Genomic DNA, 26,835 nt, shown 5'->3' on the forward strand with positions numbered 1-26,835 from the left:
GTGAGGAGGAACCCCATTGCTAAACGAACTGCTACTGATTCTAAGTTGGCGTTCAACTGAACATATTTGAAAGGGGTATATGGCTTATATATATATATGGCCTATATATATGGTATATATATGGCCCACAAGGATTGCAATTCCTCCATGAGTCAGGCTATCCTGTCCTTATGAACAGTTAGTAAAGTACTGTAGGGTGGGATCATCATTTGTCTTTAAATACATTTCCTGCAAACAGAAGCAAACACGCTCATTTTTATGCAGGAGTATTTTGACATCCTCCATATATCACTAGAATACCTCCAAGGGATGTTGCTTGGAGGGCAGTTCACAATGTAGTACTGAGGAAGTTTCTACTAAGATGCCCCTTGATCTAAGGTGTTTTACCAATTTTGGAGATGCAGCAACCCCTCCCTTCTGCATAAAGAAAGATGACATTTTCCTTTCTCATTGAGTGTATAATTAGAAAACAAGGTACAGAAGGCAATGCAGCTTCTATATGGTGTTTCTTATTACTCATGTTTACTTCAGTTTCTTGTTCAGGTAGACACCTGGTAGAGGTCCCAGAGGAAGAAGAAAGATTTACATTACTCGTAGGAGTAGAGTAATAAAATTCAGTATCTTTAAGGATCTCTACCCATCATGAAGCCCAACAAGGGGATGCCCACTCACAAACTAGCAGGTAGTGTATACACAAGTGGGATGCCAGTTACCCAGATACTATACCCATACATCCAACAGGTCTTGACCCTGTCCCAGGACCTATTGTAGTACAATTGACCCTATCAAGCACGCTTGCCAGTTGATTGATCCTGAAAGTGCTGACACAAGAGCTACTGTCTTGGTTGAAGCAGGGATCTAAGTGGTGTGTGTATTAAGGCTGGGCCCCTCAACCACCATGCTACACCCTTTCCAGCAAGTGCAAGAGTCACAACAAACATGTTAGATTCTAGTCATGGCAATCCAGAATCTGAACAGACATATACAGGGTTCTTGGTAGAAGCATCCACGGTCCAGCTTCCCTACTAGGGATTTTCTTGGACTGCTTTACATTGCCTGTCAATTATTCTGTCTCCATTTCCCCTCTTCACGTTCTTGATTTTGTCACATGCCATTAGTGAAGGAGTTCAAGGGCAGGTGTGGTCAATAGATCCCAGCAACACAAATCTGAAGAGCCAGCAGTGTCACTGGGATATCCCCTCACCATATACAGGTGCCCCATGTTGAAGGGGATGTGCTCAGTGATGGTATCAATAGGATAGGATTCGATAAAGTAGTTTCCAAAAAAAACATGGTTAGTGTATTTCATCCAATCTTCTTTGGAAATTTTACATTTTGTTTCTGCTGTTATCGAGTGGGAGGTTTGTATGCTACTCATCTGTTAGTGATCACAGATTCTTTTATTTTTGCAATTATAAATATGTAATAATGAAACATAGGAAGTTTATGTTATATATTACACAAAAAGAAAAAGAAAACTGAAATTCAGATTTATTTTCTTTATGTGAAAATGTTAAGTTTAGTTCAAAAGGAACATTTAATTAAACATTCAATTCATTTAATTCAAGAAAGAACCATTAAATATACATTTATGAAATATATCAAAACATTCATAGTTTATGTATACTGTATTAAGAAAGCCTTACATATCTTGAAGACTCTTCTAAGTTTTGGTCATTCATGTGATCAGGAATGATTCTTGTTGCATTTGGCAGATTACTGTATAATTTCGGAAGCTGACCTCTAAACTCTGATCTCAGAAATTGCAAATGCCAACTGTTAAGGAAACAAAGCCTTTTTTTTTTCAAAAGTATTGATATCAGCCAAGTGAAATTATTAAATATCTTTAACTTAAAAATTCCAAGTTTTTCACAAACATGACATTCCAAATTTACACTTAAAAATTACTTAGATAGGTAGATACATTAATGCCACCGTTTTCGTTCAAGTTCATAAAAATTTGCTGAGCACAATTTTTGGGTTGACATTCAAAACATTTGTTAAATTTATATCAAAATCTAGTCGAAGGATTTTGAAAAAAAAAAGGCTTTAAACAAAGCCTTTTTTTTTTCAAAAGTATTGATATCAGCCAAGTGAAATTATTAAATATCTTTAACTTAAAAATTCCAAGTTTTTCACAAACATGACATTCCAAATTTACACTTAAAAATTATAGAAGGAAACAAAAAAAAATCTTCTTACTTGTCTGGAAGGAAGAAACTTGAAGGAAAGCGATACCATTCCTTTCCCACACATACATTAACAGAGTGATCACTGGGAAGCTGATGAAGCTCATTATCTTGGGAAAGGCGGCTTAATTCCATGTAAGTCTCCATTGGAGCATGATAACCTATAAGATTCCTAATAAGAATTCTCATATTTCCTCATAAGAAATAACTACTAAATGCAATAAAAATCTCTTAGGCCCTACGTTGGTCACCAGTTTAAAACTGACTTAAATTTTGCTGTAATTTTCCACAAAAAAAAGAGCTTAAAAGTCTTCCATTATACATACATTAGCGTGACCAGACTTTCAGGGTTGAAATCTAGAACAAAACAGACTCTGGAAAAGAAAGCTAGGGCAAACTAAATCCCAAAGAAATGTGGGACAGAACTTAGATAGGTAGATACATTAATGCCACCGTTTTCGTTCAAGTTCATAAAAATTTGCTGAGCACAATTTTTGGGTTGACATTCAAAACATTTGTTAAATTTATATCAAAATCTAGTCGAAGGATCAAAATTGAAGGAAATTACAAATGTTAGTAGTTCACACTACACTACTGTTTTCATTGGCTGCTTTCACAATCTATAAGTGCAAATGAATATTTTACTGTTATAGTATTCTTGAGTTAAAACAGAATTTATTTTAAAATTTTAAATAAAATGATATTAAATAATAATAAAAAAAAAAATGCTTGAGGCTGAAAAGCCAGCAGTGACAAGTGATTTTAAGTGATCTTATAATATCACCATGCTCACCAAGTCCTATATTTAAAGATGCCACGTGATATAATTAACTGTACTATACAATCAACTTTATCATCAAGGGAAAGCAATCATTTTCAACAAATTTCTATTTCTTCAAATATTCTTTATTATAAATGCATTTATATTCATGCACTAAGGAGAAAATAAAATATTTATTGCTTTATTTTTGCAATAATTATAAAATTGTAATATGATCTGATATAAGTTCTTAACATTATGTAGGAACTGGTAACTCTAAATTAAGAATTAATGTGGTACAGAAATTTTAATGCACTGGCATTTCAAGAATTATCATACAAATTCTCCCTGTCAGAATGCCTTACCAGACAGAGCCTAAAAACAATATCAAATGAAAAAAATTCAGGTGTCATTCTGAAAATGAAAATGTGTATTCTGCATTATAATTCTAGAAACAACAGTCCATTATAATTTTTAAGTGTATATCACAATATATGCTATTAAAATTAATAGCACATATTGCATTAGTTGAAGATTAGAAAGAAGATATTTCACAACCTTTCCTATGTTTTTGTGGTTGCATTTTCCAAATGCCTAGTTAACACATAACTGCTTTAACCACTGGCTGCCTTGGTACTGCACTAATTTCAAACAAATGACATCACCAAAAGGTAAACATGCCATTTATTTAAAAGATGAGACACTGCCACGAAAGCCTATTTTGGGACTTATTAGTCCCTCACCATAATGCAGTTGGTTTTTTAGTGGCATTTCTAACAAAACAACAGTAAAAATAGCGGTCAGCATAAGCTGCAATTGTTAATATAAAGTCAGAGCTTTGAAATTATGAAATAGCTTTCTATATGGCCTTTGAAAACTGTTGGGAAGTAGGGTATCCTTGTTCTCTCTTGTGTTTTTGTTGGCAGCAGAATGTTCTCTCTTGTGTTTTTGTTGGCAGCAGAATGTTCTCTCTTGTGTTTTTGTTGGCATGATTAATTTTTTAACTGTTTTTAACTACTTACAAACAGCTTAAATCTCAACATTTCAATTGGATATTACTATAGCCATGAATGGAAGAAAATAAAGTTTATATTAAAAGTACATGGTGCAGTCTAATTTTGTTGATGTTTCTAATTAATCGATGAGATACAATAATTTGAACAATATAGTATGAAAAAATACAATAAATTAAAGGAAATAATGAAATAAAGACATAAGGCCATATCATGTCATACAAATTATATGCAATGTTTATTTCTTGTGCTTTTAATATAATTTTAGTATTCTCCCAAATGTTGAGATTTAAGCAGTGTACGTTTAATTATTTACTTAAAAAATAATTTATTTTGATCATAGAGCAAGTGTGAATCACTTAAAAATGGGTTAGTCAGCTTATAAAGACTATATTAGTTTACTTTTTATAACATGAACAGCCTGCTTTTTTTGATATGCAACACTATTATCAGTACTCTTGTTTGTTGTTTGTTATTTGGTTTTTAGGAGCATTAGCAACTAAGGCCGTATTGCTCCGGGATATGCGATGGTTATTCCCTGACCTTTTCACATCCTCTGTATTTGGTGGTGACGGGCTCGAACCCAGATCTAATCAAGAAGCGTGTGGTACGCACTGCTGCTCCTTCCCACCTGGCTACGGAGGCGCCTATCAGTACTCTTAAGGATTACTGAAGACAAAATGATTACTTTTTCTATATTTTCAAAACAATCTGTTCGCATTTTGGATAGTATGAAAAAATACAATAAATTAAAGGAAATAATGAAATAAAAATAAATATAAATATAACTGAGCAAAATGAATAGACCTCAGTGCCCTTGGCTGAATGCAACAATTTAGTATATAAGCAGGGTACTATTTAAACACAGATAGTATTGAAATAATTTTATAAAATAATGCTACTCTACTTTTGTGTTTTTCTGTCTTTAATGTCTGGAGAATATTATTGTTCTACTAGCAAAGAGAGTTTGGGCTTATGCCCACTTTATAAATAACTGTTTATCCACAAGTTGACTTAAAACATTACTAACAGTATTTTTAACTGAATAATGTCACCAAGAAGGCAAATCTGTCATTCATAAAAAAAATCAGAGACACTGTTGTGAACTGGCGACATTGAAATAGTAAAACTGCTTTTACTATTTCAAAAGGAGGTGATTATCCCTCTGTATAAGGCAATGGTCAGGCCACGCCTTGAGTACTGCGTACAGGTCTGGAGGCCTCATTTTAGGAAGGATGTAGATTTGCTTGAGCGTGTACAGAGAAGGGCAACAAGATTGGTGAGGGGAATGAAAGGATCCTCTTACCAAGAGAGGCTTAAGTTCTGCAAATTGCAGTGGCTGGAGACTAGGCACCTGCGCGGTGATCTGATTGAGGTATATAAGGCCTTGAATGGGTTGAGCACGCTGAATTCTGATGGGATCCTTCCACTTGTTCAGATTACGAACCTAAGGGGGCATAAATTCAAATTAAGAAAAGACAGATGTAGAATAGATGTGCGGAAATTTGCCTTTAGCCAGCGGGTGGTTAATTGCTGGAACAAACTTCCATCTGTCGTTGTGGAAGTTGATAGGTTGAATAAATTTAAGGAGGAACTGGACAGGCATTTGGAGGGAATGGTGTGATTTTTTTTTTTTTTGCTGATGCTGCATAAGCTCATACACTTGCTTTCTTGCATCACATGCCACTACTACTACTACCATTAGCAAGTTTTTTTTATTTTTTTCAAACCACTCTACAGAAAATCAACATACATACCTGGACAAAGAATAATGAAAATCCACACCTTTACCTTGATCCGATCCATTTTCTATTAAAAAGCATCCTATTTTATCAAAAATATTCAAAGGCAAAGATGCAGGATTATTTTAAGTTCAGCATAATATGATTATTATTATTTTCATTTTTTACTATCTGGGGTGACTCGTACTCAGATTCAATTTTTTTAGTAATTTTTAGAATTATATGCTTCTTTTTGCTACAGTTTTCTTCAGCTTCAGAATGATAGAATTGCAGCTAACAGGATGGTCTTCATTGTGGTAAGGGATTACAACTTTCATAAGTGGCGCAAACTATTTTTGAAAATTATTTGACAATTTCTTTGCTTCTTCCTCCCTCAACTTCTTTCAAAACTCTGCTCCACTTGGTTTGGACATCTTATTCTTAGCAATAATTTATAAATTTTAAAGATTTTTTATTTTAATTAAATTCAGACCACAGCTAAGTAAATAACCTAATTGCCTAAAGGCCAGAGGTGGGAATAATGCATACAAAGTTAAGTCTCTTGTAATCTGTTCGTTATATGGAAATCTTCGTTCTACAGAACTATTTTAAATGTAATTACCAAGAGGAATTCAAAAAAAAATTGCTATAAGGAAGTTTGTTAAACAGAGGTGCAACTGTAATTAAATCATAAATGAAGCAATTTTAAAATACATAACTGGTCACGTGCACCCTTAACATACTGCACCTGGGGCTATACTTGCCCCAGGCGCAGGATGATTAACATATTACTGCAATGAAATGCAGTAGCGTACACCCCAAATTCTAAATTGAAAATCTCTAGCCAATTTTAGTTTGTGTGTACATATTTTCCATGTAACATGAATAGCTGAGCAAATCAACTGTGAGTCTTAAGATGCTGTCATTTGGTTAGGTCAACAAAAAAGACATTTCAAGTCAACGTCTCAGTTTCTCTCTGATTTGAGGAAATATTACAAAACATAATAATGGCTCCCAGAAAATTATCTCCCCTCCACCAATCCACTCAGTAAAGTTGTGCTCATTTTGTTTATTTATTTATTATTTATTTTTTGGAAAAGTAATTATGACAAGCTGCGTTTAAATAAAGCCAAGATGTGGGATAAAATAAAGGGTGGCCATAATTAAAGTATCCCTATTCAGAGCTCTCTGTAGCTCTAAGTAATAAGCAGAATGCCACCAAAATTAGTAATTAAACTATTCAAGGCATGGGAAGAAGGATCCCGTGAAAAAAAAAAAAAAATTTAGTTCCAAAATCTGCAGAAAGGGGATAATATAGTGCTGTACAAGAGGAAAGACATGACAAAGTACCAAAAAATAAATAACTAACACAAACTGTAATGAAATTACAAATTTTTATTTGTGCTCTTTGCAAAAAAACAGAAACTATATTGCACTAAAGTTTTAAATCCAAACAAAAAAATAAGAAACCTAAGAGAGCAGAAAAGTTGCATAAATCTGAGTTAATTTAATTTTCCCAGCAGCAGAGAGCTATAAAGGCACAATGCAAACATCACGAGCATATTCTGTAAGTTTACTGTTAACAATGCATTCCACTCTGCTGATCGCGCTTTAATTGCAAAGTTCTTCTATGTTAATGGATGCAATACAGCAGCCTGTGTGAATTTAGACGCTGTAAGAACTTACATCAAGGTCGTTTATCAGCTGTGGCAGTTAGAAGGATGATTAACAAATTTGAGGAAACTGGGTCCTTTGTTGTTGAACCTGGAAGAGGAAGGAAGCCTGTTTCATCTGAGGTAGCAGAGGAAGTTGCAATGGCTATCATTGACTGATCCGTGGATACAGCTGCTGGAACTAGCAACAGTGCACAGGGAGTAGCGAGGCAACTGGATGTCCCATATTCCACTGTGTGGAAAATTCTTCGGAAACTAATCCACTATTATCTATACAAGATCAGTCACCAGCACCAGCTGCAAAGAGATGATCCTAAAAACTGCGGAAAACTGCTAGCTTGGGGGGATATACGCAGTGTTGGGATTCAAATAATTTAACAACCGGTTCGCTGCCCTAATGACCATTCTAAGTATAAAAAAACTATATACCGAAAGGTAGTTTATTATTTCATGCAGTTAATACTTAAATAAGAACAATAAAAGAGGTCCACAAAACTAGATTATGTTATAAGAAAGAGTTTTAAAATATTAATGAAAAAATATTAAATAATACCTGACAAAAAACAATAAAACTGTTATTTAAGATATTTCCATATTGCTTCTTGATTGGCGTCCTCGCTTGCAATTTTCTTCGCTTTTATCCGAGCATCATCGGCTGAGTGATTTATCCTTAACCACTGTAGGAGTAGGATCCCATTCCTTTAGAGGTAGGCCGATTAGACTAATAGTCATTGTGTTTGATATATTAGAAACAGTTAGGCGACTTCTCTTCTCTGAACATATTATGTTCATCTTTGAAAAATCCCTTTCCACTTCTGCTGAACTTACAGCAATTGTTCTGACAATATTTTTAACTCTTTGGACACTTTCAAGAATTGCATAATTCTAGGAATTTTTTAAAACGTTTTCCAAGAAATCTCGATAATCATTAATATCAATTTGGTAATTAAAAATGTCATTAAATACGAGCAATTGTTCTTCAGCTGCTTTCCATGGAACTAGTACTTCTTCAATATTCCAGTAATCTGGCTCCAAAAAATTGAGTAATTGTAATTTATTCCTATCTTGAAATTGGCTACAACTTGCTTTTAAATGTTCACAATCCATTAGTCTTTTTTTTTTTTTTTTTTTCAAATTCGTTACGATGTTTTCTAAAAGTCTTTCCCGAGGAAGCCTGAGATAAATCGATGATTTTCTACAAATTTTATATTTTTGAAGGTTTCTGAAGTAATTAATTCATCAACTTTTTTTTTCGTATGGACCCTTTTCCTTTCCAAGCATTTGAAATGCTTTAATAGATCTTATCACGAGTTTTTCAGCCTTTATTATGTCTATATTTCTTGCTTGCAGTGCATTTGAAAGAAGAGAAATTTCGTTTAAAATAACAATCATCAATGCCAAATCAGTTATAAAATATATATTTTCAAGACGGGCAGCCATACCTAACTACTTTTTATTTGAATAAAAATAGTGATGTAGCGCTGGATAAGCGCGCCACACAGCTAGGGTTAACCTTAAACTACAGGCAGCCCATCTTGGTCCCAAAACTCTACCAATCTTTATAATTTCAATTCCAAGTTGTTCGGATATTTTGGAAAGTTCAATTTGGTTCTTATTGGATTGATGAAAAATAGTATATATCTTATCAATAAATATTTTAAAATGATTTATTTGTTTTGTTTCCTTTATCGAATCATCTAAAACAAGATGGAAGCGATGATTTAAACAGTGCCATATTATTATGTTTGGAAACTCTTTTGCAATCCTAGTGCTCACTCCAGATTTTCTCCCAAGCATAAGGCTGGCACCATCGGAGCAAAATCCTATTAAATTTTTTTCTAGGTAGTTAACATTATTTAACTACCTAGCCCAACATTATTTAAACCCGACATTATTTAAACCAAACATTATGTAAGCCCAACATTATTTAAACTTTCCATAACCGAAGAACATATTGTCTCTGCATCTTGTTTTTCCAATTCAACTAGTTCAACGAAATTTGTTGATGATGTAACTGAATCCAAGGCCAATTCTAATACAACAAATTATGATTTTGGTTTCTTATTGAAAAAAATCTGTCAAACTCTGTTGCCTTTTCATCCTTTTAAGGGCTACTGCAAAAAATTTTAAAAATGTTTTATTTTAATATATTATAGAGCAGGAGCAGATATGTGCCAATATATCTGAATATTTTTACTGGTTCTGTCCACGTGTGGTCATATCATAAACTTTTATAAACAAAGCACTATGCTTATACCATTGATAAACATCAGTCAGAACATACATTTTCTTCATTTTATCGATACTAAACGAAAATTTCTTGCTGAATTAGTAAATGGCATAGAATGCCAGGCACCCATCTTAGAGAGAACCCTGATCAAAAGTGCCATTTTAACAACCGGTTGGCCGAACTCAACAAAAAATTAAGTATCGGTTCTGCTGAATCGGTGCGAACCGGCTGAATCCCACCACTGGATATACGGACTAATATATTAACAGTAGCCGCTGGCAGAGGTAAAAGTGATTCTTGCACTACTTCTATTGAAATGCAATTGAGCAGCAGCATGGAAAGCAAGGCAATGGGAATTTCCAGGACTGCTGGGAGTCATAGTGGAACAAGTAAATACCTGGGCTGTAGGGTAACTAAGAGTAGAAACAGATGAATGTATACTTGCATGTACACCAATGCTAGGAGTATAGTTAATAAATTCTATGAGCTTGAAGTGCTAGTCAAGACATCAAAGGCAGATATTATTGGGATATCAGAGACATGGTGTCACACAGACATAAGCAGTGCAGAACTGGAATTTGAGGATTACAATGTGTACAGAAAGGAGAGACAGGACAGGAAGGGAGGAGGGGTTATGCTGTTAGTTAAGAAACACATAAAATCTAAGGAAGTGCAACCAATTGATGTTGATGGACAATGCAATGCAATGTTGAGTCTGTTTGGTGTGACATAAACACTGGGAAAGGAAAAATGAGAGTAGGTGTGTGTTATAGGAATAATGAATCTGATGAGCATAATGAGCAATTGTGCAGAGAAATAGAGTGGGCCAGTAAATCAGAGTGTCTTATAATGGGGGATTTTAATTTCCCAGAGATTGACTGGAATTTGTGGGTTGGTCATTCGCACAGTAGCAAGGCTTTTGTGGATTTATTGGATGATTGCTTTCTACAACACATGTTCGGGAGGCAACTAGAGGGAGTAATACTCTTGATCGGATTATCAGTAATGATTCTTCATGCATCAAGAATCTGCAGATAAAGGAACCACTAGGTGGCAATGATCACAGTGTGCTGAAGTGGGATTTACTCAAAGAGGTAACTACCATGAAGGGTAAAGGGAAGGGTTTTTGCTTTCATAAAGGTGACTACGGTGGTCTGAGACAGTATTTAAAATCTACACGGCGGAATCAACTGATGATGTTACCAACAGCAAATTCAAAATGGGAAGCATTCAAAGAATTAATCTTGGAAGCTACTAGGCTTTTCATACCAACAAAGAAATATTGTTCAAGATTTAGGCCTAAATGGATGTCAGATGAACTAATGAGACATGTGACAGAGAAGAAAAATGCATGGGATACTTATGAATTAACATGTGACACAGAAGCCTATGATAGATATAAGCTGGTCTGAAACCAAGTTACAAAGGAGGTTAGGCAGGTGAAGGCAGATTACGAGAAATCTTTGGCAAAGGATGCAAAGAAAAACAGCAAAGAGTTCTTTACTTATGTAAACTCTAGAAGGAAGGGGATGAATCAGATTGGTCCACTTGATATCGATGGTTCAACTGTTGATGATCCTGCTCAGGTAGGTAAAAAACTAAATGAATATTTTGCACCAACATTCACACATGAGGAGTTATTCAGGGAGGGGAATGCCAGAGGTGTATTCAACTCTGGCAGTAAGCTAGATAATCTTGTAATAACTGAGAGTAAAGTGGAGGAGAAATTGTTGAAGATAAACACAAGAAAGGCAACTGGGGTGGATGGAATCTATCATGTTATATTAAAGGAGGTGGCAAAGGAAGTAAGGTAGCAAACCCTTAGCCATAATTATGAGAGCTTCCCTGGACTCAGAGGAGGTACCTATGGACTAGAGATGTGCAAATGTCACCCCAATCCACAAAGGAGGATCAAAGGGAGACACAGGTAATTACAGACCTGTTAGTTTAACTTCTGTGCCAGGGAAATTAATGGAGGCACTGGTTAAAGAAGCATTGCAGGATCATCTAGACAAGACTTCAGTTATAGCTCGGACACAGCATGGGTTTGTTAAGGGGAAGTCTTGTCTGACCAATTTGATTGGATACTATGATGTAGTCACAAAGGAACTGGATGCAAAGAATAACTTTAATATCATATATTTGGATCTTAGAAAAGCCTTTGATACTGTTGCACACGGAAGACTGCTGCACAAATTGGAGCAGTGTGGCATTGGAGGCAAATTGCTGCTATGGATAAAGGGATGGTTGAGTGGGAGAAGACAGCGAGTGGTAATCAATGGACACTGCTCTTCGTGGACTAATGTTATTAGTGGAGTCCCTCAGGGTTCAGTGTAGGTTCCATTGTAATTTTCTGTATTTATAAATGATATTGATGATGGTATATCAACTTAATGTCCAAGTTTTCAGACAATACAAAGGTAGGTAGGGTTGTTAATGACAGTATGCTACTGCAACAGGATCTAGAAAAGTTGGGCAAATGAGCTGAGAGGTGGCAACTGAAGGTTAATATTGACAAATACAAAGTACTGTGTATGGGTAGCAGTAATCCCAGAATAATGTACCAACTGTGCAGTACTACACTCAAGGTAGTGGAGAATGAAAAAGACTTGGGGTATTTGCGCAAGCAGATATGAAGTTTTCTGAGCAGTGCAGACGGTCTGCCAGAGTAGCTCATGGTGTCTTGTCAATGATATACAGGAATTTTTCTAGCAGGGATAAGGAGGTGATTATCCCCTTGTATAAGGCAATGGTCAGACCACACCTTGAGTACTGTATACAGGTCTGGAGGCCTCATTTTAAGAAGGATGTAGAGCTGTTGGAACGAGTACAGAGAAATGCAACAAGATTAGTGAATGGAACGAAGGGTTGCTCTTACGAAGAAAGGCTTAAGTTTTGCAAATTACAGTGTCTGGAGACTAGGCACCTGTGAGGTGATCTGATTGAGGTATATAAAGCCTTGAATGGTTTGAGCATGCTCAATGCTGATGGGATTCTTCCTCTTGTTCAGAATAATTGCCTGAGAAGGCATAAATTCAAATTGAGGAAAGACGGTTGTAGGATAGATGTGTGGAAGTTTGCTTTTAGCCAGCGGGTGGTTGATTGCTGGAACAAACTTCCATCTGTCATTGTATAAGTTGATAGCTTAAATAAATTCAAGGCAGAACTTGACAAACATTTGGAGTGAGTGTATGGGTGAAATGAGGGGTTTTTTTTTTTTTTTTTTTTTGGCTGATGCTATATAAGCTTGCTTTCTTGCATCATGTGCCTTTGCTAATGCTAATGCTAAAAAACGTATTGCGTTTGCTCTAACGTTTTTGGCCAGAATGGAAGTGGATGGCCACAGCCACGGAACATTCTTTGGGGAGATGCAGTCCATTTTTATCTTGATGGGACTGTCAACACTCAAAACCGCCGAATATGGGCTTCAGAAGCACCACATACTCAGCAAATCCCATCGCACTCGCCAAGAATCACCATCTGGTGTGGTGTGACTTAAAATTTCACCTTAGGACCATATTTTTTTGAGGAATTACACCCAGCAGGAGCAACCACTTGTTCCGTCACAGCACAAAGATATCATCACATGCTGAGCAGTTTCATTATTCCTCAACTGCAGCAAAGAGGATGCCTGGATGAGACAATTTTAATGCAAGATGGGGCTCCCCCTCATATCGCACAACCAGTACAGCTTCTCCAGCATCACTTTACTGCAGAAATAGTCATTAGTTGTTTCCCACTGCATGGCCACCACGTTTGCCTGACCTTACACCGTGTGATTTTTGGCTGTTGGGGCACCTCAAGGCCAATGTCTATCGAGGAAGTGTCCCTAACCTGGCTACCTTAAAGGACAACCCACTGCAGCATGTGCGGAACATTACTCCAGAGATGTTGCATTCTGCAGTCGAGCACCTGTGCATCGAATGCAATTTCTGGTACAGAACAATGGTAATCTCATCGAAAACTAACTCCACCATTAGCGACATTATTGACCATTGGGAGTAAACTGTGAGTGAGTTTGGAGCTGTGAAACTATTTCCTCTGGTAGTTTAGTTCTGCTTCTTTCTGTTTGTTTTGCAAAGAGCACAAATAAAAATTTCTAATTTCATTAAGGTTCGTCTTAGTTATTTATTTGTTGGTACTTTGTCATGTCTTTCCTCTTGTACAGCACTATATTATCCCCTTCTGCAGATTTTGGAACTAATTTTTTTTTTCACAGGATCCTTCTCCTCATGCCTTGAATAGTTTACTTACTAATTTTGGTGGCATTCTGCTTATTACTTAGAGCTACAGAGAGTTCTGAATAGGGATACTTTATATGGCCACCCTGTATTAAAATACCATAATGTTAAAAAATAATCATTACTTTGTAATAATACTTAATAACACAATCTAAAACAATTTTAAATGTTCATCTCGGCTCACTATATAAAAAACATTTATTAGTCTGGCTGTTAACCAGTGAATCTTATGTAGTGCCATCTTATAAATTTTATACCTTTGTACACAGCTACTGCTCTTGACACAGACAATATAGAACATACAATGGAAAAAACTATGACAATCCAGTTGGTAGAATCCAGGTAATGATTCACCTTTTTCCGCACAAACAAGTGAAAAAATATTTTCTGAAAAAAAAAAAAAAAAGGAGAATAATTATTCATTTATTTAGAGCATCTAAAAATAATGAAACAATAACAATTGGTAAAATGAATAGAATCAAATATCATATGAGGTTTGATCAAATATTTCAGTGAATGATCTTATAATTCTTGAATGCACAGCAGTAACTAAAAGATTATGAGTAGGGTAGGCAACAACATCTGTTAAGTAAGTGCACACCACATTTTAAATCATTATGCACCAGTCTAGGGAAAGCTGCTTTGAGTGAATACTTGTTTTTTTCATTTATCATGTGCACTGAAAGCAAGAAATAGGAAAAATGGCAGTCACAAAATAAAAATGTCATTATGTGACTCTTGGCTATTCCCAAAATTAAAAAAAAGGACATAAATGGAAAGCGATTTAAGCTGATTCAAGAAAACCAAGAAAACACGACAGACCCATCTAAAAGTATTCACAAAAGAAAACTTCCAAAAAATATTTTGATCAGTGGCAGGCTTGATGGAACAAGTGTGTTAACATTGAAGAATATTAACAATGTACTGTATAGATTTATAACTGAATAATCTTAATTGTTGTAATATTCATCAAACAACTTTTACCAAATCTTGTATATACTGAAGTGGTGTTTTTCTATTGCATATTTTACATTATTGTACTTATATTAATTAACTAATAAGCAATATTAATATTTAACTCCTGATGATTTTAGAATTACAAACACCACATATCATAAATGACTACTGAAAATAGTACAGCAAAAAAAAAAAAAAAAGTGGTATTAACCCTTTCATAAGCATATAAGTAGATCTACACTTTTCATTGGTGGGCTCTCTGGGGTGTGCACAGGGATCTTGAATGTCGTTAATATACAGGGTTGTTAAAATTAAAGTATCCCTATGTAGAGGGCTCTGGAGCGAGTTCTAAGGCTCATACTGAAGAGAAATTTGGACAATAGGTACAATAAAGAATGCACTTGCCATTTATTGGGAAAAAATATTAGTTACAAAATTTGTCACCGTATAGCGTAACTATCTTAGTTACGATTATGCAAATAACGTAAGTTATTTGCATAAGTTATTCAAAATCATACAGTAGATGTTTGCCTGCACTACAGCAGCAATGCCAATAACATTGCAGGAAAAGGCGCTATTAGTGAAGCTGTACTATCAGAACAGCAACAATGCAGCTGCAGCTATCAGAGAATTCCAGCATCAGAAGCGCATAAGGCATGGACCTACAACTGTTTGTGCTGTCCACAAAATGATGCGAAATTTGAAGTGACAGGACATCTTGGTTTTTTTTTTTTTTTTTTTAGGAGCATTAGCAACTTTCCGCATCCTCCGTATTTGGTGGTCACGGGCTCGAACCCTGGTCTAATCAAGAAGCATGTGCTGCACACTGCTGCACACCCACCTGGCTACAGAGGCACCAGGACATCTTGGTATTCAACCAGGTAGAGGTCGAAAACAAGTGAACTCCTCTCATGTTGAAGATGTGGCTATGGCTGTCATGGATTTATCAAATCAATCTCCATGTGGTAGCGCAAGTGTGCCAGCTGTTTCTTGTAAAGTGGACGTGCCGTATTCCACTGTAAGGCTAATAATGCGTCAGGTGTTGCGGTACTATCCTTACGAGATGCACATGCTACAGGAGCTAAAGCATGGTGATGCAGATATTCGTTTCACATACGCACTTCAGTTTCTGGCGCCAAGTGACAGTGGATATCACTTGGCCATGGAACATCCTTTGGAGTGATGAAGCTCACTTCTGCTTAAATGGACAAGTGAATACGCACAACTGTCGCATTTGGGCAACAAAAAACCCTCGAGTTATCCAAGAGGCCCTGTTGCATTCTCGAAAAGCGACAGTGTAGTGTGGATTTATGGCCACATTCATGATTGGGCCATATTTTTTTGAACAGGTAACACCGACTGGACCCGCACCTGTTCCGTCACTGGACAGCGATATTATGAAATGTTGGCAAATTTTGAAATACCAGAGCTGCAACAACGTGGGTGCCTTCAGGATACCATATTCATGCAAGATGGTATGCCACCCCACATCCACCGTTGTGCCCAAAGATTGCTAAGGCAACACTTTACAGAAGAACGGGTCATCAGCCGTTGTTTCCAGACATCTTGGCCACCCCAATCACCGGACCTCACCCCATGCGACTTCTGGTTGTGGGATTTTTTTGAAGAACCAGGTGTATCAGGAAGGATGTCAAACTCCAGCAAATCTGAAGGACAGCATTAGACATCATGTGCTGGCTATTCCAGTTGACATGTTACATTCTGCCGTAGAAAATTCTGTTCTTCGAATGGAAACTGTTGTTGACCAAAATGGAGGACACATTAAACAATTGTAGTGCTGTTCAAGTGATTTGTACTGCCACAGCACCATATAGTGACAAATTTTGTAACTAATTTTTTTTCCAATAAATGGCGAGCGCATTCTTTATTGTACCTGTCGTCCAAATTTCTCTTCAGTACGAGCCTTAGAACTTGCTCCAGAGCCCTCTACATAGGGATATTTTAATTTTAACATCCCTGTATATGGATTTTCTTGAAACGTTTTCAGTACATGCCACTATCTCTTTCTTATCTGTGTTTCCTACTAGTTCTGTTAACCTCAAATATCCAATTTGGGCTCACAAAAGCCAAAATGAAGAAATTTCCTGGAACAGATGCAGAAGTTGAAGAAATAATCAAGTGATACATAAAGTTGAAAATATTTCTTTTTTTTTTTTTTTTTTTTGTAGGTTGTTGGTGCATCAGCTTCTGTGGCCATAATGCACCTCCCAAGGTTTTTGCATTTTACTCTGATCAAAGCCTGAGGCGGGATTCGAACCCGCAAACTTTGGTTTGCCAGGCAGGCACTTTACCCACAAGTAATAAGAAAATTTTTTAAAATAATTTTATATACAGTTGATTCCGGTTAACTGGGACACATCGGGACTAGATCACTTTGGTCCAATTAAGCAAAATTTTAATGAGCTGAAAAGCACATTCTAACAGAGGCAAAAAAGATATGAATAAAATAAAGGGAATGTGGCATTTAAAGAAATGCATACTGTATTTAAGTTATATTGGTACAAACATTTATTTAAAAATAACTAAAGCTAAAAGCAAACAAAATGTACATATAACATACATATGTAAAATGAAGATACAATACAGAATAATGTCCACGTTAAGCAAAGTTTACACATCATTTAAGGGTTCTTACTTTGAAAAAAATTATGAAGTATACCCTGACATGTTCTCTTTATGGACTGCAACTGAACAAAGTTGGCACAGGTATCTAATGCTGATAAAGGACTGCCCTCATTGCCTTCCTGCATGAAATAGCATCTCAATTCAGCTGGTTGGTTGGTTTGGTTTTTTTTTTTTTTTTTTTTAGGAGCATTAGCAACTAAGGCCATATTGCTCCGGGATATGCGGTGGTCATTCTCTGACCTTTCCGCATCCTCCGTATTTGGTGGTGACGGGCTTGAACCCCGGTCTAATCAAGAAGCGTGTACTACGCACTGCTGATCCTTCCCACCTGGCTACGGAGGTGCCCTCTATTCGGCGATACATTTCCTGGCACCCTGCGTAGTCACTCGCTTAGGTATATCATTGTCATCATTTTCTTGGCCTTCTGGTGAGTGTTTTGCCACAATTTGTTCAATAATCGTTTCCTCATAATCTTCATTTTCATCGTGACATTGAAGTTTATCATCAATCATTAAAAATTCTTCACAATTTTGGACTTGTTGCAGTTCCAAAGCCATTTCATTTTCTGTACGGTTCACCGTCATGGAAGATCTGCTGTGGCAGAACATTTTTGGGAGGAGCACCATCAAATCTCCCCAGACAAAACTGTTATTGTCGACCGGGCACATAGATTTTGGGACCGCAAGTGGCTCGAGAGCTTGTGGATTTGTTCCTCTGAGAGCAATACCGTTAACAGAGACAGGGGAATCTGTATTCATCTCCTCTTTGAGGCAGTGGTTCTTGGATAGGATGAGCAGTTCTGCCTGGCATGCTCCCGAGCCATTTCTGGTTCCAGTGCACATGGGGAGATTTGATGGTGCCCATGCTCCTGTGGAACCACGTGCTGAGAACTGTGAGCCTGCTGATATTTAAGCATGTGCCGTACGATAAGCCGCTCTGTTGAAAAAGGAGGCGGATGCCTCTGAAAGCTATGGTATTTTAGCGCTTTTATCATCCTGTGTTTCATCTACATTGTTTTATTGTAAATAATTCTTTGCAGTTTAAATTCTATTATATTGTACAGTCAGTTTTTATTGGAATTTTATTTTATTTTATTTACAACATTATTTTAATAAACATAACACTATTTATAACATCGGTTGGTGTATTGTGTAATTATTATGAATATGAATATTCCCAACCCCAGAGGCCTATATGAACACTCTACAGCACTACTTCACAACAACTGACTCGGCTGCTGACCACATGATCTCTTTGTTACAAGCGTATGTGCCATCTACATATAGCTTATTGTTCAATCACGACCTTTGTTGCCCCAATTAAGCAAAACAAATTCAGGCTAAATACTTGTTTTGTTTCTGTTCTTCGAATTTTGCCCCAATTAACCGGAATCCACTGTATAATTATATATATATATATAATTCAAATAGTATAAAGGAGAGTAGATGTGACATTCATACAGTGAACATACCTTCTAGCACTAGGATGCTTGAAAAGAGCATAAGTTAAACTAAAATTGTAGGTCAGAAATTAGAGTATATGTAAAGATGGTAGGTTCAGGTGTTCACTGTGAAGGATGTTGACTTATCTAACTATGTAGATCTTAATTTTCTCATATTGATAGTATACCCTATTATATTTTTTTCACATTATTTTAGTTTTAAATCCTTATTTTCTTATATTACTGCTATCCTTACTTTGGATTAGCATCCTGCACAACAAACACCTCAACCTATAAAAAATGCATTCCAGCTCACAATTATATGCACATATATATATATTAATGCATAATTTTACTCTGATGCTAGGCAATCAAGTCAAAATAAGTAAGAACAAATTAATATTTAAAAGCATTTATATATAGTGTTTCCATTTTTATAAAACTTCAAAGCTCACCAATTAATAAAGAAGTGAGGTTTTTATTTCAATGCAGGAGTTGAAATAATCCAATAATTAATGCTACACAGACATGCACTAATTCAATAATTAATGCTATACAGATATACACTTTGCTTTAAAAACAGCTTGTATTCCATGCTGAATAGATTCAAATAAATCTTGAACTGTCTTAAGAAGAATAATATTGGGCTATTCTTCATGAAAGAACATTTCAAGCTCTTGAGTAATGAAGGTGGAGGAAATCAGCTTCTCACTTTCTTCCTCAAAATATGCCCACAGTGACTTAATAACATATAACTCTGGTGATTGTGCAGGCCACTGGAGATGCTAAGCCTAAGTTTCATGCTCCTCAAAGACTGAAGACATGTGGCTGCATGCACTGGAGCATTATCATCTTGAAACATAGCATAATTCATGGGAAATGATTGCACTAAATGAGACGAACCTGGTTATTCAGAATACCAAGGTAATCAGTGGCAGTAATCCATCCATTCAGGGTGATGATAGAACCTAAGGAATACCAAGATATTGCTGCCCAAGACAATGTTAACCTTTTCCATGTTTGATGGTTGGCACAAAATAGTCACGATGATGCACTTACTTCCTTTGTCACTCACCAAATGTAAACTCTCCCTGATGTCAGAAAAAATGTGAATGATGATTCATTTGAAAATATATGTTTACAATTATTAAGTATCCAGTTTTTGTACTCCTTACACCACTGCATCCTCTTTCTAGCATTACCATCAATAACAAGTGGCTTGACAATAGTGGCTCTGCCATAAATTTCATTTTTATGCAGTTCTCACAAAAAAAGAAACTAGATTGATGCTAGAAACCAGATTGCTGAGACTCACATTAAGTTCTTCAGTTAATTTTGAAGCAGTAGTTTTATGTTTTCAGGCTACAATCCTTTTCAGTGTCCGGCAAACTCTTTCAGTCAGCTTCCATTTTCTGTCACAATTCATCCTATCATATTTTGTTTTTCCATACTTTGTGAATGCAGATATCTCTTTCAATACAGTTGCTCTGGATACATTAAACAAACTAGCACTTTTAGTCCCCGCTACCCCTGCTAAATGTGCACCAACAATTTGACCTCTTAGGAATTCAGACATGTCAGTCATTTTCTTCATGTACCTTTTTATATAACCTCTAAATAAACATCAACTTTTATTGTCTTTCCTCCACAGTACTACTTGCAAGAAACAAAAATTATCCCTGTATATTATTATTATTATTAGCCATATGGTGCAAGGAAGCCTGAGGCTTATGCTGCACAAGCCAAAAAAGAGAGAGAGAGAGAGAGAGAAAACAAGAGTCAGAAGTAGAAGGGAATCACCAAGAAAGAGAAGAATGATGATATCCACCTCAGGACCCTGGGTGTGCCAAAGGTCATACTCACCAGATGTGAGCCCCTGGGGTACTTCATAAATACATCATACACTATTACAAAAACTACTAATTTCATATCAGGTGTTTCCATTATTTAACTTCATGCTTGGGAGTAGAGTGGGGGGAGCATATAGAGAGGTGGATCCTGTTGGGAAATGCATTGAGTATGTGATCCAGTGTTAAGTAACGTTAGGTTTGCTGATCCAGTAAATTTTATATTGTCTGTATATATGTGAAAAACTCCATAATGGGTGGTGACCACTGATGTAGCCCAATAAAACTGTTAATTATCACGCAAGCATTCTATAAAATCATTTTAGCAAGCATTCCATAAAAATATTTAATTTTTTTCTTTCAAAAATATAAAGTTCTTAAATATATTTTGACATTTTAATACTTAACTTCTTGTTACACTACTAATACATGCAAAAATCTATTTTATTTTATTTTATTATTTTTTTTTTTTGTGTAATATGTATAAATTCTCCCTATACTACTGTTCTGTTTTTGTTGTTTCAAAAATGTTTGGTCTTAAGCTCAGTGAAAATTTCACGTAATTCGTTGGTTAGATGTATAGTTTGTATCCGTCTATATTTTGCAAATTATAGGAAAGTGATCATTGTTGTGAAGGTCAGTTAATACTGTCCAATCAAGGCTAGGATAAATGGATGAGGAACATATGGACAGGCCCAGAGCAGAGCTTGATCCTGTAGGCAGGTGGAATATGTACACCGGTATTCAGTAATGTAAAGTGATGGTTATCAAGTACGGTTTCAATCATCCTTCCTCTACGATCTATGTTTGGGGAACCCCACAAAGGATGATGAGCTTTTATATCACCTAGAAAGCATACAGGTTGGGGTAGTTGATTTAGTAAATTGTAAAGTTCTGCAGTGCAACATGAAACATTTGGTGGAATATAAATGGAGATAAGAGTGAGATTAATGCCAAGAACAATACAAACAGCTACTGCTTCTAGAGTGGTGGAAAGCTGGATAGGTTTGGATAGTGCATTACTATGAACTAAAATTGCTACTCCTCCTCTTGTCGGAGACTCAGAACATCTGTCATGTCTATATAGCATATACTGTGAGAAGTGTGGGGTATAATCTGATGATAAATAAATTTCCTGTAGACAAATGCATGCAGGATCATGCTGGTGCATTAAGTATTTTAATTCATCAAGATTGCTTCTAGACCATCTTGTTTCGTCATAATTCTTTTAGCACTGATAACACGTTGTGCCTTAAGTTCTTCAGCAATTTCTTCCTTGGGAACATTAAGGAGGTCCCATTCCGAAATGACCCCCTTTGAGGTGTTTAAAGTTCTGTGTGGGGTTACAGAAATGGGAAGGCCTCTGAAGGTCGTTTGCTTCAGGAGTTGATGTTTCAAATAAGGAGATCTCCTGAGCGAAGTCATTTGACAATTTTAGGAGTACCTGCTATGGCCTCAATGCTTTCTGCACAAGAAATGGAGATAAGCTGCTAAGAGGTTTAGTTGACAATGAATGTAGAATTAAGAAAGCAGGTAGTTCAGGTGAAGAATCATCTTTTTTGATTCTTTTTGCCTGAAATGACTCAAGTTCACGTGAGCACGTAGGCTCTACAGTAGGTGTTAAGGAATTCATAACTGCTCCTTTTTACCCTGAGTATTGGATCTATACTCAGGTTACCAGCCCTGCCATGTGGAGGCAGGAGCAGTGCCACCAGTGATCAAGTGATAAGAAGTTAGTGGTTAGTGTGTTAGAGAAGTTAATTATATATATAATAGAAAGGTATCTTTCCTTTCTTGGCAGGAAGCTTACTTCTTTATTTAGAAAGAGCCAAAAATAAATAACTTTATAAAAGAAAAGGTTTTAACAATCTCTCTAATCAGTTGCTTGAAAAAAAGACACTTTCAAATTGCTTTGTAAATTGCTATGATCACTCACTTGGCACTCAGGACCTCTTGATAAGTATGTACATATTTTTCTTGAAAGAAGTATCATATATTTTTGTCACAGTATTATTACAAGACTTAATTACATTATGTTATACAGGGTATTTCAACAATGATGGTCAATAATTTAAAGGTGAAAAGTACAAAATAAAATAAGCAAAACAGTCCCAGTGAACATGGGGCCACAAATGAACTGTTTTGAAGATAATGCACATTATCTGTTAAGATCCACCACTGACTATGGGAGCACTCTGGGAGGGTAGTCTGTATTTCTGAGACCTTGTACACAGTAGATATGGTAGGGGTACAGTAATTGGCAATGTAAAATTCACCACACACTGCTATGACAGTACACACCCTTGCAGAGCAACCCTCCTTGTTTGAAATTCCTGGATTTTGTTCTATTCTTTCTAACGGGTACTAGGGAGCAGCCATCCTGGTGATTGCTGCTCTCTAGTAACTAAGTGGCCAGATACAACAAAACAACAGAACAGGACACATACAAAGGGTACTAGGAAAGTTTTGCAATACAGCTTTGTTTATTTAATTTTTTCAAAGTAATTTCCTCTACATTCAATACACCTCTCCATCCTCCGAAACCAATCTTTAAACCAGTTCTGCCAAGTTTCACTAGGGGGTAAAGCACACTCGTTGTCCCAAGCCCGTAGAAGGTCCTCATCACTGGAAAACCGCCTCCCTTTTAGCTTCATTTTCACATGCGGGAACAGTGCAAAGTCGCAGGGAGCAAGGTCTGGACTGTAGGGAGGGTGCTCGAGAAGTTTCAGTCCTGTCGTGGTCAAATATTCGGTGCAGGCTTTGGCGCGGTGAGCTGCAGCATTTTCGTGATGGAGGTACCAGGTGTCCATTCTTGACTTTGGCCGCAGGTTCTTCATAGATCCAATGACTTTAGGCAGGCATTGTTCAGTATACCACTTAACTGTGACTGTCTTCTGCGTGTCCAAAACGACACGTTCCACAATTCCACTCGATTTGAAAAATACAGCTATCATTTTCTTCTTTACAGATCGGGATTTTCTGACAATTACGGGTGTGTCATCATCATCAAAGACCCAAACTTTGTTTTGAGCCTTGGTCGGCAGATCGTAATAGTACAGCCAAGTCTCGTCACCTGTCACGATGTTGTTCACATACCGAGATTGTCCCTTATCAAATTTTTTAACATCTCCCGGCACCAAGTCACACGTCGTGTCATCTGCTCTTCAGTCAGTTGATGCGGCACCCAGAGAGAACAAAGTTTCTTCACGTGCAAATGATCTTGCAGAATCGAACGAATTGCTGGTGCATTTAGGCCCAAAGTATCCTCTATCTGTTGGTAGGTCACTCGCCTGTTTTCGTCAAGCATTTTCCTCACAACAGTAACGTTTTCCTCCGTAACTGACGTTCGTGGCCTTCCCGGCCTCTCAGAATCCTCCAGAGTGAAATTTCCCCTTTGGAATTCTCTATACCACCTGAATATCGTTGTACGATGTGGACAATCATCATCTAGTGCAAGAGTCATTTCTTCTAAGCACTGGTCTATGGTTAAACCACGCACGAAATTATACCGCAAAACTGTCCTTATCTCATTTCGTGACCACGATGCCATCGCAAGCACTTTACACTCTCACTACTAATGAATAACTGAGCCCATCGACTTGGCGCGGCGGCTACTATGCACGTATGAACATGTCTCAACATGCAGCTTCCTGTGATTCATTGTTGCGTCATATTGCAAAACTTTCCTAGTACCCTTTGTACTTCGCAGAATCTGGCCATTTCACAGAGCACTGTGTTCATCAGTGTACCATGGCGGAGTTGAACTAATGTTTGGGTGCCACTGTACATAAGGCACAACGCATGTCCACATATTCTTTCTAACACCCTTTCCTCAACATCAGGTGTTATGCTTCTGGACCTACCTGCTCGTACCCCATGTGCAAAGCATCCATGTTCTTTAAGGCATTGTTGAACCCTGATGGAGGTGCACTTGTTGGGCTGCCTTCGGCGGGGAAATTCTTCTTGGTACAAACATGCAGCCTCGAGTGCACTGTCGTTGGCCATACATGAAGTGCATGTCTGCTTACTCTTCGTTGCTGTAACCTCTTTCCATGTTGACTATCCTTTGACAAGTACTAGTATGCCTGCTACGTCTCAGAGCATTGAGAGAGGGGAAAGGGGAGAGAATGAGCATAACCTAACCTAAACAAACAAGTCAGTGGTGGATCCCAACTAGAAATGTGCAATATCTCGAAAACGATTCACTTAAGGACCCATGTTTACTAGGCTTTTTTTGCATATTGCAGTCTGTACAGTTCACCTTTAAATTATTGACCATCAATTTTAAAACACCCTGTATAATAGGAGCTGTCTTGCTATCAACTTCCTATGGAGTCTCACTGTTAAAGTCAGACAGCAGTCATCACAAGATAATGTAACTATTGGGTGACCTTGAATTTTCCTTTCAGACACCTCTGATGTGTTCTGTTATTATTATCATAACCTTTAAAATTACCAATCCTGATACATTCAATTTTTAAGGCTCTTGCAGCTTAGCTTATAACTTGCCTGCCATCAACTACCAACAGCCATATACCTAAAAACATCATTAGGCAGGTGCAAGTACACCAGACCACAAATATGTGGGGCCTTGTGGGATCAAATAATTTATACTTTGAATATTTCTTATTTTGCATTTTTTTTTTATTTTGCTGCCATATTTCTTTACTGTCTTTAAAGCCTAATGTTACAGCAAAAGTTCAGAACAACTTGTTCATCAGTTGGTAAGCAAGTAAAATAAAATAAGGCAAGGAGCCTCTTAGAAACAGCTGCTGTAAGGAGTCTGCATCCATTATTCCAAAATTTCCAAACATCTCTCTTGCATTCTACTGAAAGAGAAAAACCTAATCAGATGTGCTCTATATGCATTTGATTAAAAATTAGTAATGCTGTTGATCATTAATCAGATCTATTTAGAAACATCACTAAATCATGTAATCTATCAGCATTAACAAAATTGTATGATTTACTACAGCACATAATTCAAAACTGATGACTTTAAGGCAGGTAAGCCAATTTGGATATACTGATGCACTAAATCCATTGCCAAAATTGCTGCAACACCAAATCATAAATGCACACAGCACTGAGATTATACTACTTTATATCACACAGCAACTAGTGTGCATAGGGGCACACCCAAGGGGAATTCCAGGTTTCAGAAACACCCTCCCCATCCTACAAAGTGATTCAGGTGAAAGGAAAAAAACATTTTTGGTGCAATTTTCAAAATTTCACTGGGGTAAAATAGCAGTTCTGATCTTCAGCTCCCATAAAGAAAAACCCTGGTTGCACTATTCAGCATGCATATCAAAATGTGACCAATTTTGCAATGCTTATCCTATTATCTAATAATATATAAATATAAAATACCTAAAATAAGCATTTCAAATTATATTAAAAAAAGAAAATTTAAATTACTTGTCATTAAAATTTTGTTGGTTTGAAAGAACATTGCTAGCAAGCCCAGAGGATTTGCCATTGTAACTCAGCTCCATACAAAGAAAAAACATGTTGAGATGCTAATTACAGAAGTAAACATTTTCCTTACAGGAAGTGAGCTATGCCATTCAGTTCTGAAACTTAAAGTAAATTGGATGATGATCTATGGTTATATGATTTTATCACCACATTTCTGCAATCATCTTTTGACAAAACCTAGTTAGTAAGTCAAAAACAGTAATTGTTGTTATGCTGATGTTAATATTACACAAAAGTGGAAAAGGCTATGATATGATATCAGTCATCAAATATCATCAAATGGCTTCTGTTTACACAAAACATGAAATATGGTGGCAGTATCTGTAAAATGTGGCCAGCATTTGCTGCTCAACAAATATCCAACTGATATTTGATTTCCTTCTAAACATGATTAAGCATGCCTGAAGTTATGGCTGCTACAATGATTGCAGTAATAACTGCTATAATGATTCTCTCTGTTGCTAAATGCTTCAAATTCCAAATTTTACTTATCTCCACATGAAAAATTCAAAGGTGCAAAGTGTGGATGGACTTCCTGGATACCAGCTTATTACACCACTTCTTCCAACCAAATCAGTTTGAAAATTAATATTTAAAAAACCCCATATGTAGTTTTGAAATAAAAAAAAATAATAA

At 36.5% G+C, this 26,835-nt stretch overlaps 1 protein-coding gene across 5 annotated transcripts in view; it reads right to left on the minus strand.

The window, feature by feature from the left end:
- Nucleotides 1-26,835, minus strand: part of Alg9 (alpha-1,2-mannosyltransferase Alg9) — a 96,454-nt gene that overhangs the window by 13,622 nt on the left and 55,997 nt on the right. For 4 of the 5 annotated variants that reach the window (XM_090375115.1, XM_090375111.1, XM_090375114.1 and 1 more), the window contains 3 exons: nt 14,085-14,214; nt 2,203-2,350; nt 1,647-1,794 (listed from right to left, as the gene is read on the minus strand). In XM_090375115.1, coding sequence (XP_090231241.1) covers nt 1,647-1,794; nt 2,203-2,350; nt 14,085-14,214 — 426 coding nt within the window. The remainder of the gene's footprint in view (nt 1-1,646; nt 1,795-2,202; nt 2,351-14,084; nt 14,215-26,835) is intronic. The other variant, XM_090375113.1, reaches the window with a different exon arrangement.

Source organism: Mastigoproctus giganteus, chromosome 6 (assembly GCF_048544385.1).
Source record: "Mastigoproctus giganteus isolate SK-2022 chromosome 6, ASM4854438v1, whole genome shotgun sequence".
Classification (NCBI taxonomy): Eukaryota; Metazoa; Arthropoda; class Arachnida; order Uropygi; family Thelyphonidae; genus Mastigoproctus; species Mastigoproctus giganteus.